The sequence below is a fragment of the Gekko japonicus genome, unplaced genomic scaffold (genome assembly GCF_001447785.1).
Source record: "Gekko japonicus isolate JY-2015 unplaced genomic scaffold, Gekko_japonicus_V1.1 scaffold255, whole genome shotgun sequence".
In the NCBI taxonomy this organism is placed as follows: Eukaryota; Metazoa; Chordata; class Lepidosauria; order Squamata; family Gekkonidae; genus Gekko; species Gekko japonicus.
Window position 1 is genome coordinate 620,816 of NW_015160843.1, and position 12,298 is coordinate 633,113.

Sequence of the window (12,298 nt, forward strand, 5' to 3'; positions counted from 1 at the left end):
GGTGCCTTCGATGGAGTGCCCGATGCCGGCGGCAGAGGCGATTTCGGCAAGGCAACTCCAGCGATGTCCCGGAACGTGGTCTCTGCTAAGAAGGAGCGGTGCGGTGCTGCTCTCGGGGTCAGCAGCGCGATGCTCGGAGCTCGGGAGCGGTGCGGTGAGCGGCGCTTCTCGAAGATGCTCGATGCTGGCGGAGGTGGCAAATTCAGCGCAGCGGCTCATGGTGATGTCCGGAACGTGGTCTCTGTTCCGAGGGAGATGAATCCCATCCTTTTCACCAGTGAAAAGTACGCAAACGTAGAGTGATTTCAGCAAAGCGTACTTTATTCTATCCGGAACAAGATGACTTTGGCTGGCTCGCAGGCCGGCTTATATCCCTCGAGAAACTGCCACCCAACACACACCCCGACTTCCCTATAGGTTATTTACAGTGGCCGAGAGTCCCATAGCCCTGATTGGAGCGGGCTAGGATCCGCATAGTCCATTGTCTCTTGGAGCGAAGCTCTGCATTTGTCTCTGGATTTGTCTGGACTTGTCTGGACTGGATACATTACAATTTCACAGGGGCTTCAAATGAAAGACCAGCACAGCCCAGCAGGAACTCATTAGCATAATATGCCACACCCACCAGCAGAAACCCATTAGCATATTATGCCACACACCCCACAGAGCAGCTCATTAGCATATTAGGTCACACCCCATGTTACCAGAACTGTGGTCATCCAGCCACACCCACCTTTTGCTTCTTATTCTGTTTACCTTGTTTGTTGTCAAAACCCAGGGCTTTTTTTGTAGCAGGGACCCTTTGTATGCTAGGCCACACACCCCTAATGTAGCCAATCCTAATGAGTTTCTGTTGTTGGGTGTGGCCTATTATGCTAATGAGTTCCTGCTGGGCGTGGCCAACTTGGGAGCCAGCCGGAACTCCGTTCCTGTGCGTTCCTGCCCAAAAATGGCCCTGGCAATGTACCCCCAGCACTCCGGGTTCTGTAATGCTTTTGCTTTGTTACAATTTAGGATTTACAGCTGAAGAGCCTATGGTTTGTTACAACTAAATGCTTGCTTTTGCCTTCATTTTGCTACTGATGACGACTCTACCGGGTTATGTGTACAGCACATTAGGCAGACAGAATATTTACAGAAGGTATCAGCATGCCAGAAGCATTTCAGCAATTCTCAGAAGCTGTTTTGCTGTGTAGCTTCCCAGCTCTGCTCCTGTGTGTATATTTTTAAATTAACAGGCACATTTATTTACTGCCAGGTGCAATATGAGTCTGGGCAGAAGCTGGCTTGGAAATAAGTCTACAGTCTCACAATGAATTCTAAACTAGACAGGCAGCCTTGGGAGAGAAGGTGTTCATAAGGAAAGCTTATTTCATGGTCATCTAATCTGTCTAGAAATACATAAAAATGGCTGCCTGCTCAGTAAACAGGTTCCCAAAATGCCTCTAATTGGAGTTATGTTTAAATGATGCTATGCACGCAAACGTTTGGAAAGCAGCAACATTACATAATGGTCTTTAAGCTCTTCTGAAGGCTTGGGGTGCATAAAAATAAAGACAAGGTCCAGCCACACTCATTAATCTATGTCAGAGAGCACAGAGATATTCCATTTGATGTTTTATTTACCCTCCTGCTTCATGGAAAAGTGTTGTGCTTCTTTCCGAGTGTGTGTTTACATGAGCTGCTTTTCCTGCATTCTATCCTGGGACATTGTATTTGTGTTTTGCACATTTGGACTGCAATGGTTACACAGGAATACCCCGTAATAATAAATTGCAAACCAGAGAGAGAGAGAGAGAGAGAGAGAGAGAATGAGAGAGAGAGAGAATGAGAGAGAGAAAGAATGAAAGAGAGAGAGAATGAGATGAAGATTAGTTTGCATAGGGTTGTGCACCTCAGACAATCATTACTGTTTCAGAGACTCAGCGTGTTGGTTAGAGAGCTGGGCTAGGCCTGGGGAGACCAGGGTTCAATTCCTGTATTTGCCCTGAAACCCAGTGGGTTTCCTTGGCCCAGTCGTTCATGACCTAACATACCTCACAGGGTTGGTGCAAGGATAAGGCTGCTCCTGAACCCTCAACTCAAGGAGGTGCTGGGACAGGAGAATGATTTACCACAGCAGGTGGAGAGAAGAGCTGAAAGTATGATGCTGCCTTCTTTGTAATGGATTTGGGGAGGGGGGATGAAGCCTATATGAGTGTGGGCATTAGCCCCACCCCTTCTCTTCTTGACCATTGATGAAGGAGACACCTACCCTCCCTCTCTCTGTTTCAGAGTAGCTACAAGCTGGTTGCCCATTTGGCGACCAAGTAGGAATTTTTCTCCCTCTAGCAGATTGGCAGTTAGGCTCCCGCCCCCAAAGAGTCCCAGTGCACCCAATATGCCTGGTGCAATGACATTACCCGGTGGTCACATCATTGATGTGACCATAGAGTTTTTACCCGAATGCTAAATTTCAGCCCCCCCCAATCTGCTGCTGTACCCAGTGCAATGACATCACTTCTGGGTGAGGTTGTCGTGGCGCTCACGATCCATGCACCCACCAGAAGACTCCAGCAGCCAGGCTGGAGCCCCCTGCCAGGATCAAGGTGAGACCTGTCAGCCCAATTGGCAGCAGCTGGATGGAGTTTTTGCCTACTCTGCTCTGAAAATTGGACAGGAAATCAACTAGTTTTACTAATGTCTAGGCATTAGTATTCCATAATGGTGGCAGCAGTGTGGGTCAGGTTACTTGAATGGTGCAGAGCACAGTTTAGATGAGCACCCTGGGCATCATTTGGATGGTGAAAGTTTAACCCTCAGACCAGGCCTGGGGCCTCAGTGCCTTCATGGATCTGGGACAGGAAGCTCTTGAGTGGTCTCATTATCCTTGACCCATAGATCCCGCAGCTAGGGGACAGGAAGTGGCACACCTCCCTTGAGCACCATGAAGCCTTGGCAAGGAGGGACCTCAGCTGTACCCATGTGATAGCTCAAGGCTTGGAGCCAGGATGGCTAGTTTGCCCATAAATTCAGGAATGCACAAAGAAGAGGAGGCCTGACTCTTCTGCTTCCCACCAATTACCTGCACTGCAAGTAGATTTGGAATGGGGTTTGGCCTGCAGGTGCTGCAGATCCACTTTGGTCCACAATGTAAACAAACAATTAAATAAACGTGGCTCTTTTTATTACACAGCTGAAAGTGTCGGCTCTCCTTATTCTGCCTCTGGAGGCAAATTGGAGGAGGGAAGAATCATGTGCACTGCACTGCATTTTGAGGAGAAAGGGTGAGATAAAAATGTGCTAGATAAATAAACCGTTTGTGGGAAGAAATTTTGGATGATTTATGGCTTTATCACCTGAATCATAGATACATGAAGTCCCCCCTCCCCCAAATAAAGAATACATACAGAGGCTGTTTCTAAAATGGCCATCAAGGGAGCATTAGCTGCCTTAACTGGATTATGTTTAGGGAACACTGCACATCTCCAAGAAAAAAAATACTTGGCAGAGGTAGTAATATACATTCTGGTGATATAAAAAAGAACACTTAAAATGCAGGTTCTCTCTCTCTCTCTCTCTCAAATATGTGTCATATTGCCATGGAAATTTGCCAGCCCAAGGAGACAAAATGCTTTTATTTTACCTCTTACAGAGAAACAGAGGCAAGAGGCAGAGGAGCTTTCAGTGGGTCAGCCTGTCTTCCATTACTTTGTAGTCATTAGGGCAAAATTAATTGGCAACAGCTGAGGGCGTGTATGAACCAAACTGTGATTAATTAATATTTGGATTGAGAAGAACAGTCAGTTTCTGGTTTGGGAGCAAGCACTAGATGGGGAAAATTAGGCTTAAGGGTCTCTTCTGACATTATACATATGATCCATGCATAACATAGAAACATGTATCCTATTCTTCCTCAAAGAAATCTATGACAATGTATGTTGGGTTCTCACAGTCTTCCAACCTGTTGAAGTCCTGCAAGTGCTGTTTAGGTCAGGTTGAGAGATGGTGAAATTCACATTCCCCACAGCTGTGGTGTGTGCTGCCTTGGACATAGAGGCTCACATCATCTCTTGATATATGATCCCCCAGATGCAGTGTCAGATTTAGACCAGATATCTGCTGTTATGTATCTGGCCGCCTAGCACTTCACCTTACAATGTGCCTTAGGAGAGAAGGAAATGGGCAAGGATGACTGCTAAGGCAATGAAAAGTATATTAGTACCCGTTGCTTTGGCACATTGAGTTCTACAACTATGAATTCCAGCTTGCAGACAGTCTTTCAGTCAGCTGCCCAAAGAAAGGTGGGAACTCACACCCAGCTTCAGTTCATAATAATATTAGCATAGATATGGATCTTCTAAAATATTTCACACATCTCCCATGCATTATATACATAATCCCTACATCAACACTTTGAAGTAGATCAATATTTTATCCTCATAGAGAGGCAAATTCTAATTCACAGCACAGGTGAGATTAGAACCTGGGACTTTCCAGTTCAGGCTCTTACCCACTCCACTATGGCAACTGTAGCACCTGAGATCTCTGCAATATGAAGAAGATGATGAAGAAGAAGAGGTTGGATTTATACCCTGCCCTTCACTACCCAAAGGAGTCTCAGAGCGGCTTACAAACTCCTTTCCCTTCCCCTCTCCACAACAGACACCCTGTGAGGTAGGTGGGGCTGAGAGCGCTCTGACAGAAACTGCTCTTTTTCAAGAACAGCTGTGCCAGAACTATGGCTTGCCCAAGGTCATCCAGCAGGTGCAAGTGGAGGAGTGGGGAATCAAATCCGGATCTCCCAGATTAGAGTCCGCGCAACCAACTACTACACCAAACTGGTTTACTGGTTTCTGAGACCTATACTTGGCAGAGAGACTAGCTGACAGGTACCCATTTCTCCCTGATCAGCTTCAAAGTACCAGGCCCAGCTCTGCTCGGAAATCCTATGCAGGTTTCACTAATAAACTATCATATTATTGCTGATCAATGAAATTAAAGAAGTTCTGGAACGGTCTCCATGCATTTCATGAGGGGTTTGTGTCAGTATGTCTAGACTGCAAGGGAATAGCAACACAACACAATTACATTCTGTTGGCACGAAATACTCTTCAGACATTTACACCCACAGACAGATGACTAAGATTGCTATTCTGGAATCATATACTTGTAAAACAAGGAGCATTGATTGATTGAGTTAATAAAGGCACATTGATACTGGAGGTTTTTCAGGGATCAGGTTTGTATCATATATGCACCAGCCTCTATAATCAACACTATGCTCATGTTGAGCCCACATTGGGGAAGGTGGAGGCAAGGCTAGTACCAATGTAGCAGATGTACACTACTTCTGCACTTTTTCCAAAGCTATAATATCCTTTTTAAGGTGTGGTGCCCAGAACTGCACACAGTATTCCAAATGAGGTCTCACCATTGATTTATATAGGGGCATTATTATATTGGCTGATCTGTTTTCAATACCCTTCCTAATAATCCCCAGCATAGCATTGGCCTTCTTTATTGCAGTCACACACTGTCTCGACATTTTCAGTGAGTTATCTACTACAACTCCAAGATCTCTCTCTTGATCAGTCTCTGCCAGTTCAGACCCCATCAATGTGTATTTATATTTAGGATTTTTGGCTCCAATGTGCATCACCTTGCACTTGGCCACATTGAACCCCATTTGCCATGTTGACGCCCACTCGCCCATCTTTGACAGATCCCTTTGGAGTGCCTCACAATCCTCACTGGTTTTCACCACCCTGAACAACTTCGTATCATCTGCAAATTTAGCCACTTCACTGCTTACTCCCATCTCCAAATCATTAATGAACAAGTTAAAAAGCAGTGGACCAAGTACTGATCCCTGCGGTACCCCACTGCTTACCACCCTCCACTGCGAAAATTTCCCATTTATACTCACTCTCTGTTTTCTATTAATTAGCCAGTTTTTGATCCATAAAAGGACTTGTCCTTTTATCCCATGATTTTTGAGCTTACTTAGGAGCCTTTGATGAGGAACTTTATCAAAAGCTTTCTGTCAGTATCAGTATCAGTGTCAGTATGTCTAAACTGCAAGGGAATGGCAACACAACACAATTACATTCTGTTGGCACGAAATACTCTTCAGACATTTACACCCACAGACAGATGACTAAGATTGCTATTCTGGAATCATATACTTGTAAAACAAGGAGCATTGATTGATTGAGTTAATAAAGGCACATTGATACTGGAGGTTTTTCAGGGATCAGGTTTGTATCATATATGCACCAGCCTCTATAATCAACACTATGCTCATGTTGAGCCTACATTGGGGAAGGTGGAGGCAAGGCTAGTACCAATGTAGCAGATGTACACTACTTAAGTATTGTCGCTGTGTGGATTTCCTGTGCCACATTATTCCTGCTCTTAAAGACCCCTCTTCTTATAAAGCAAGGAAGAGCAAAGCATCAGCAAATGGCAATGTGATCTTTCTTTCTTTATTTAATTTATACCACACCATCCCCACCAAAGCAGGCTCAGGGTGGCTTACAAGGCCATGGTATTGTATAGTATTAGCCATAGTATTGTATAGTATTGTAAACTTAAGGTTCTTCTCATTAAGATGTGTGTTTGTGTGTCTTTACTATGAGTATGCTGTATGCTGTACCATGAGTATGCTGCTTGCCGGTAACCATGCACATGTATGCATCCATTTGCAGGCAATCATTTGAAAGCCTCACTAATATGAGTAGTGCAGATCCATTTACATCCTTAGACAAATTTCAGATTTTGGGGGCTGTAAGCTTTGTAGTCAAAATGAAGGGCAGGGTGGAGATAGCTTGGTGTCTTTCAAGCCAAACTGCTTGCTGAAATTTATGCACCATGCCATAAGAAATAAGAAAGTCTGGGATTGGTTGCAGAGACACTGCATCAATAATTAGGTCTTCCAGAGACATTCAGATGTAAGCCTGTTTTTTCTGAGAGTAGGAGACAGTATCTCATGATGGGAGGTGTCATATACGCAGATGGTGTCCTCAAGGAGAAATGCAACACGAAGGATTCCAACTGGTCTTACAAACACAAATCACAGTAATGGAGAGAACTGCAGTGTCAGGGGACAAAAATTCTAAATAGGACAGACTGGAAAGATCCCATCAATTAGTTGTAAACGGGCTTCCCTTCTTCTTCCTGTTTCTGTATCTTTGAAAACAGCTTGAACCTCCCCCTCCTGGCTTCCAGGTTTCTCACGTTCTTAATTCAGTTGCATAAAATACCCATCACAAAACAGGACTAAAATTCCCTAGTTGTAACTGTGTAGATGGTGTAAGATTTTGACCTTCTGCCTTGCCTAATTTGGTGGTTCTACCTACAAAGCAATAAGCTGTGAGCTTATTGGGCAACATCATGATTTCGTACGCAGCAGGAGTCTTTCTCCATATACTACTAGAGTCTTACTCAAATCAAGTAACAGTCACCTATAGAAAACATATTACAAAATAGCCTTCATGGAGTCTTCACCAATGGACAAAAGAATAGCCAACTCTAAATTCTATTAATGTTTGTTTATATTATTTCCCTCATGCTGATAACATTATCTCACCCCCTCACTCTGTAAAACTGTCTTTCATAATCGGTAATACCTTATTTATTTAATTTGATCCTCGTTCTTCCTCCAAGGACTCAAGACAGTTTACATGTAGTTATCCCATTTTATCCTCTGTGAGTGCCAGCAGCCAGACATGCTTGTATGTGGTCAGACTCCAAGGAACTTCACATTACCCTTTTAAAGCCGGTTTTAAGCCGTTATTGATCCATCTTGGAGTAAACCGGTAGAGGGCTGCCATTTCACACAAGCCTTTCCCCTACCAGTAAAGAGCCGTCTCTGAAGCAGTTTGGCATTTCAGACTACACTGCTTTTTCCCACCCTTTTTCGCCCGCGCGGGTGACCTCCGTCTTTTTTTAATGTTCATTTTAGAGCACTATAGCGCTATAACGCAACACCAGAACAGCACTATAGCAACCCCATTGGAATGCCAGGACTCCACTGGGATATATGAGATGGCTACATCTGCCACCTGGAAACAAGTACCCCATTGGATACAGCCTTCAAGTGGGAGATCAGGGCATCACTAATTGGTGAGACAGATGTTGCTAACCCAACCTGATGTGCACCCATCCATGCCAAGAGGCAATTGGCTGGGAAGTGACTGGCACAGAGCTGGGTCAGGTATAAAGGACAGGGAGGCAAGTGGGTTGAAGTTGGACTCACATTAAAATACAATGGGCAACATCATGATTTCGTACGCAGCAGGAGTCTTTCTCCATATACTACTAGAGTCTCACTCAAATCAAGTAACAGTCACCTATAGAAAACATATTACAAAATAGCCTTCATGGAGTCTTCACCAATGGACAAAAGAATAGCCAACTCTAAATTCTATTAATGTTTGTTTATATTATTTCCCTCATTCCCTCTAAAACGAACATTTTTAAAAAGATGGAGATCACCCGCGTGGGCGAAAAAGGGTGGGAAATCGCACTTCAGAAACGGTACAAATTGAACACCGCTTGGAAGCAGTTTACAGGTAAAACGCTTCAGCCACGTTTCCTGAATGGGACAGAAGCATTTCTGTCTGAAAGTGAAAATATATTCCGGTAGGTAACTGTTACTAAAACGGTTCTGTCTGAAATGTCAGACCAGAAACCATTAGGGAATCATTCCTGTACCAGAATATATGGGCTGTCTGAAATTCCCCTGTGTGTTTAGGGGTTGGATCTGGCTGGAACCCAGATCTTTCCCATTCAAATATAATACTATGTCCACTACACCACGCCCATTCTCCTCCAACATGAGCCTCAGACTCAGAATACTGACTTCTGGTAGGAACCTGGCACTAGTAATGTTCTTCCCTTCCTTAGCTCAGTACATCTATTCTGAATTTCACAGGGGCCCAATTAAGAAACACTAGTGCAATGATTACCTCAGCTATCTCAGTCTTGCTTCATAGATACTAAAAAAATGTAATGACCTCGTTATTGCTCTTCACTCAGATTTCCTTTCCTTCATAAACATCTAGCAACTACTGGGCCACATGTTTCCGAGGTTTTTTCAACAGCGATAGTTTTTTAGGCTTTGTTTACTATGATAAGGAGTCAAGTTAACTACCAACTATGCAGTTGTTAGTTGTGCTCACATGATGCCCCAGCTCTATTTATTCATGACGTTTTTATTCCACACTTCCTCCAAAGAGCCATGGCAGCATATATGGTTGTCCCCTCTTCAAGTTTATCTTTACAACAACCATGTGAAGTAAGTTATGCTGAGAGAGCACACCTGGCCCAAGGCTGCTCAGTGAGTTCCATAATAAATGAGGTTCTGAACTTGGGTCTGCCCAGGGCTAGCCCAATACATCAATCGCTACACTACACTGTCTCTTGCACACCTCCTGTTCAAGTACCACTTTCACAGTGCTGATGTCTGCAGTAGAATACAGAACATAAATAATTCTGTTACAAGCTTAGTCAGCCAATAATCTTACTGGGGGGCTATCCTGAGCAGGGAAGGGACAAGATGGTGAGCTAGATGGGCTCCCAATACATTGTTGACAAAGCCAGAACCACACCCTCTATTCACTCCAAACATCCCCTGCCTTTGGTCTGGCAACTGGGGAAGTTCTCATGATAACTCCTCAGTGATACAGTTAGTCTAGAAGCGACTGTCGCTGATTCCTATCACACCAGCTAGAGAGTGCAAATCCATTCCCTGGAATCTTGCATCCTGTTCTTAATTAGGTTTATTCAAAATCCAGTGGGACTTCCTCCCTAATGCATACATTTAAGACTGGAGTTTAGGCCCTACCTTTGTACTGAGGTGTGAACTGTCTCATCGCGGTAGGGAGAGTCTCATAGAACCATTGTTCCTGGGAAACAAGAGGCTTGCAGACGGTGTGCTCATCATACTTCATCATGCTCATGTGGCCTCCAACTTGGTGGACAAATGGCTCGAGCAAGACCCCTTTCCTACTCTCTCCAATGTCCAGGTTACTCTGCACCACCATGGTGCATCCAGATGTCTTTTTCCGTAGATGCTACACTCCACTTGAAGGAACAATTTTCTTTTCTGTTCTCTAGCTGAGGTCAGAAGATGCTTTAAGAAGCTGTTTTGTTCAAGCCAGAAAGTGAACTCATCCCTCACACACGCATGTCTTCTGGGTGCTCATCCCACCTTCGAGAATTTTCCTGCAAAGGATCAAGTCAGCAGGTCAGAAACTAGGAGCAAATTGGTTCTTTACCTTTGCCTGGCATTCAGCACAATTCCTATAAAAGTCAGACAATATTTAACACCCTGAACCCTAACCCTTACATATTCTTAGAGGCACTGACCAAGTGAAGCCTACATGGCCTAGAAGAGAATGTGTATTCTCCTCACACATTTTTAGAGACTGATTTGTTCCATGTACATTTGGAATAGCAGGGCTCTTTTTGTAGAAAAAGCCCAGCAGGAACTCGTTAACATAATATGCCACACCCAACAGCAGAAACTCATTAGCATATTAGGCCACACCCCATGACAGCAGACCTCATTAGCATATTAGGCAACACCCCATGTTGCCAGAAGTGTGGTCATCCAGCCACACCCACCTTTTGCTTCTTATTCTGTTTACCTTGTTTGTTGCCAAAATGGTTTTGACAAAACCAATAACAAATAATTTTTTTAAAAAAGTTTTCAATTCCATACTTTTAATAATTAATATTATATTTGTTTTAAAAGTTACATTAACAGTAACATAAGCAAACATCTCAATAAACACTCTGGAACTGGGCCGCATAAACACCAAGGTGAATGGAAGTCTCGAACTGCCGACCTTCCAGTCTGCAGGTCAGCATCTTAACCTCTGAGCCACCACAGCCCTTCCAGATCCTAGTCTGACACTTTAACATCACACTGGTGTTCTCTCTCTCTCTCTCTCTGTTTCTAAAAATAAATATTTTAAATAAACCAATGGAAATAAATCCTGCTGATAAAAGCCTCACAGGCATTTGTCCCATAGTTTTAAAGGAAATGAATTAAAATAACCTTACCTTAAAGCCCACTTGCCCCAGTAGAAAGGAGTTACCATATCTGGTTGGCTCGCCAGTCTGAGACCACAGTCCACAAACCACACACTCCACGGTAATCAGGCCAACTGCCCAAGGATGTCTGGGCCCCCTTCTGAAGTTAAGTGGCTCACAGAGTGGTTGAGACAGAGTAAAGCTGGAAACACCTTTGCTAATTCTGCCCGGTGGTGTTCATATGTGTTCAAGTATTATTACGCTGAGAATCTTTGGGGATGTGGCTTAGTAAAGACCACATGGAATCTCACCCTTGTTTCACCACAGGCCGTTTTGCTTTGCTGCTAGCTTGCCAAAGGGGAAAATTGTAATTCCTTCTGAGGAAGAATTTGGGGGGGGGGGGGAAAAAAAGCTTTTACACACCAGACCTTATTGATTCTTAGACAACCATAAAGAAACACCGTGATAGAACAAAACACACTTCTACTAATATGTACTTGTATCTTCATATATTGATTTACTTGCAATAAAGACTCTGGTATATCTTATACACATACAAAAACCTAAAGTACATTGTATCTACTAATAGAAAAGCCCACAGCTACAAAGACGTATTCCAATGCTGTAGACTATCTTGCTCCTGATAAAGGACTGATGAAAGTTGCAACAGTCATAAATGATGAAAGATGCAGCAGGCTGTTATATTCTCCACAAAGAGTAATTCAGCAGGCATCAAAGCAGGCATGAGAAATGCAGCAGTCAGTTGTATTTTCCACATGAAGTGTTTCAGCAAGCATCAAAGCAAGCAACACACCTCCTAGGCAAAAATTGCGTGTTTCGACAAATTCGACCAATGCAGACATATTTTCCTGGAACCAAAGCTCTCAATTTTACAGTGCATAAGTCAACCATTCTAAAGAATTACAGTTGTAATTCCTTCTGAGGAAGAATGGGGGGGGGGATGAAAAGTGAGCTCAGATCACAAAGCTGAACCAGTGGCCAGAGGACACTGAAAACCGAGGAGGGGTTGTGACACATCCCAGATTACCTTTGCACCTAAGCACCAAAACAGACTCCAGTTCTGGAAAGTTCTCTCTTTCATAGGACAGAAAGGTGAAGTTGATTTGGACAGCTCAACATCTGAGCAAAACCTATGTTTCTTGCAGAACTTCAAGGATCCACAGTTGTGGCAATAAATACATTGCTTGGGGAAGAGCTCGTTGTTCTTGGGCACTGCAGTAGACTCTACTGTCTTTTGAAGAAGAAGAAGAAGAAG

The 12,298-nt window shown here is 43.8% G+C and overlaps 1 protein-coding gene across 3 annotated transcripts in view; it reads right to left on the reverse strand.

Annotated features, from left to right (window-relative positions):
* The window catches only part of IP6K3 (inositol hexakisphosphate kinase 3), a 41,430-nt gene that overhangs the window by 15,743 nt on the left and 13,389 nt on the right, over positions 1-12,298 (reverse strand). For 2 of the 3 annotated variants that reach the window (XM_015419635.1, XM_015419643.1), the window contains exon 2: positions 9,830-10,209. The exons of the other annotated variant lie outside the window; for it this stretch is intronic. In XM_015419635.1, the coding sequence (XP_015275121.1) occupies positions 9,830-10,028 (199 nt within the window). In that variant the 5' untranslated portion in view covers positions 10,029-10,209. The remainder of the gene's footprint in view (positions 1-9,829; positions 10,210-12,298) is intronic. 3 annotated transcript variants of the gene reach the window in all.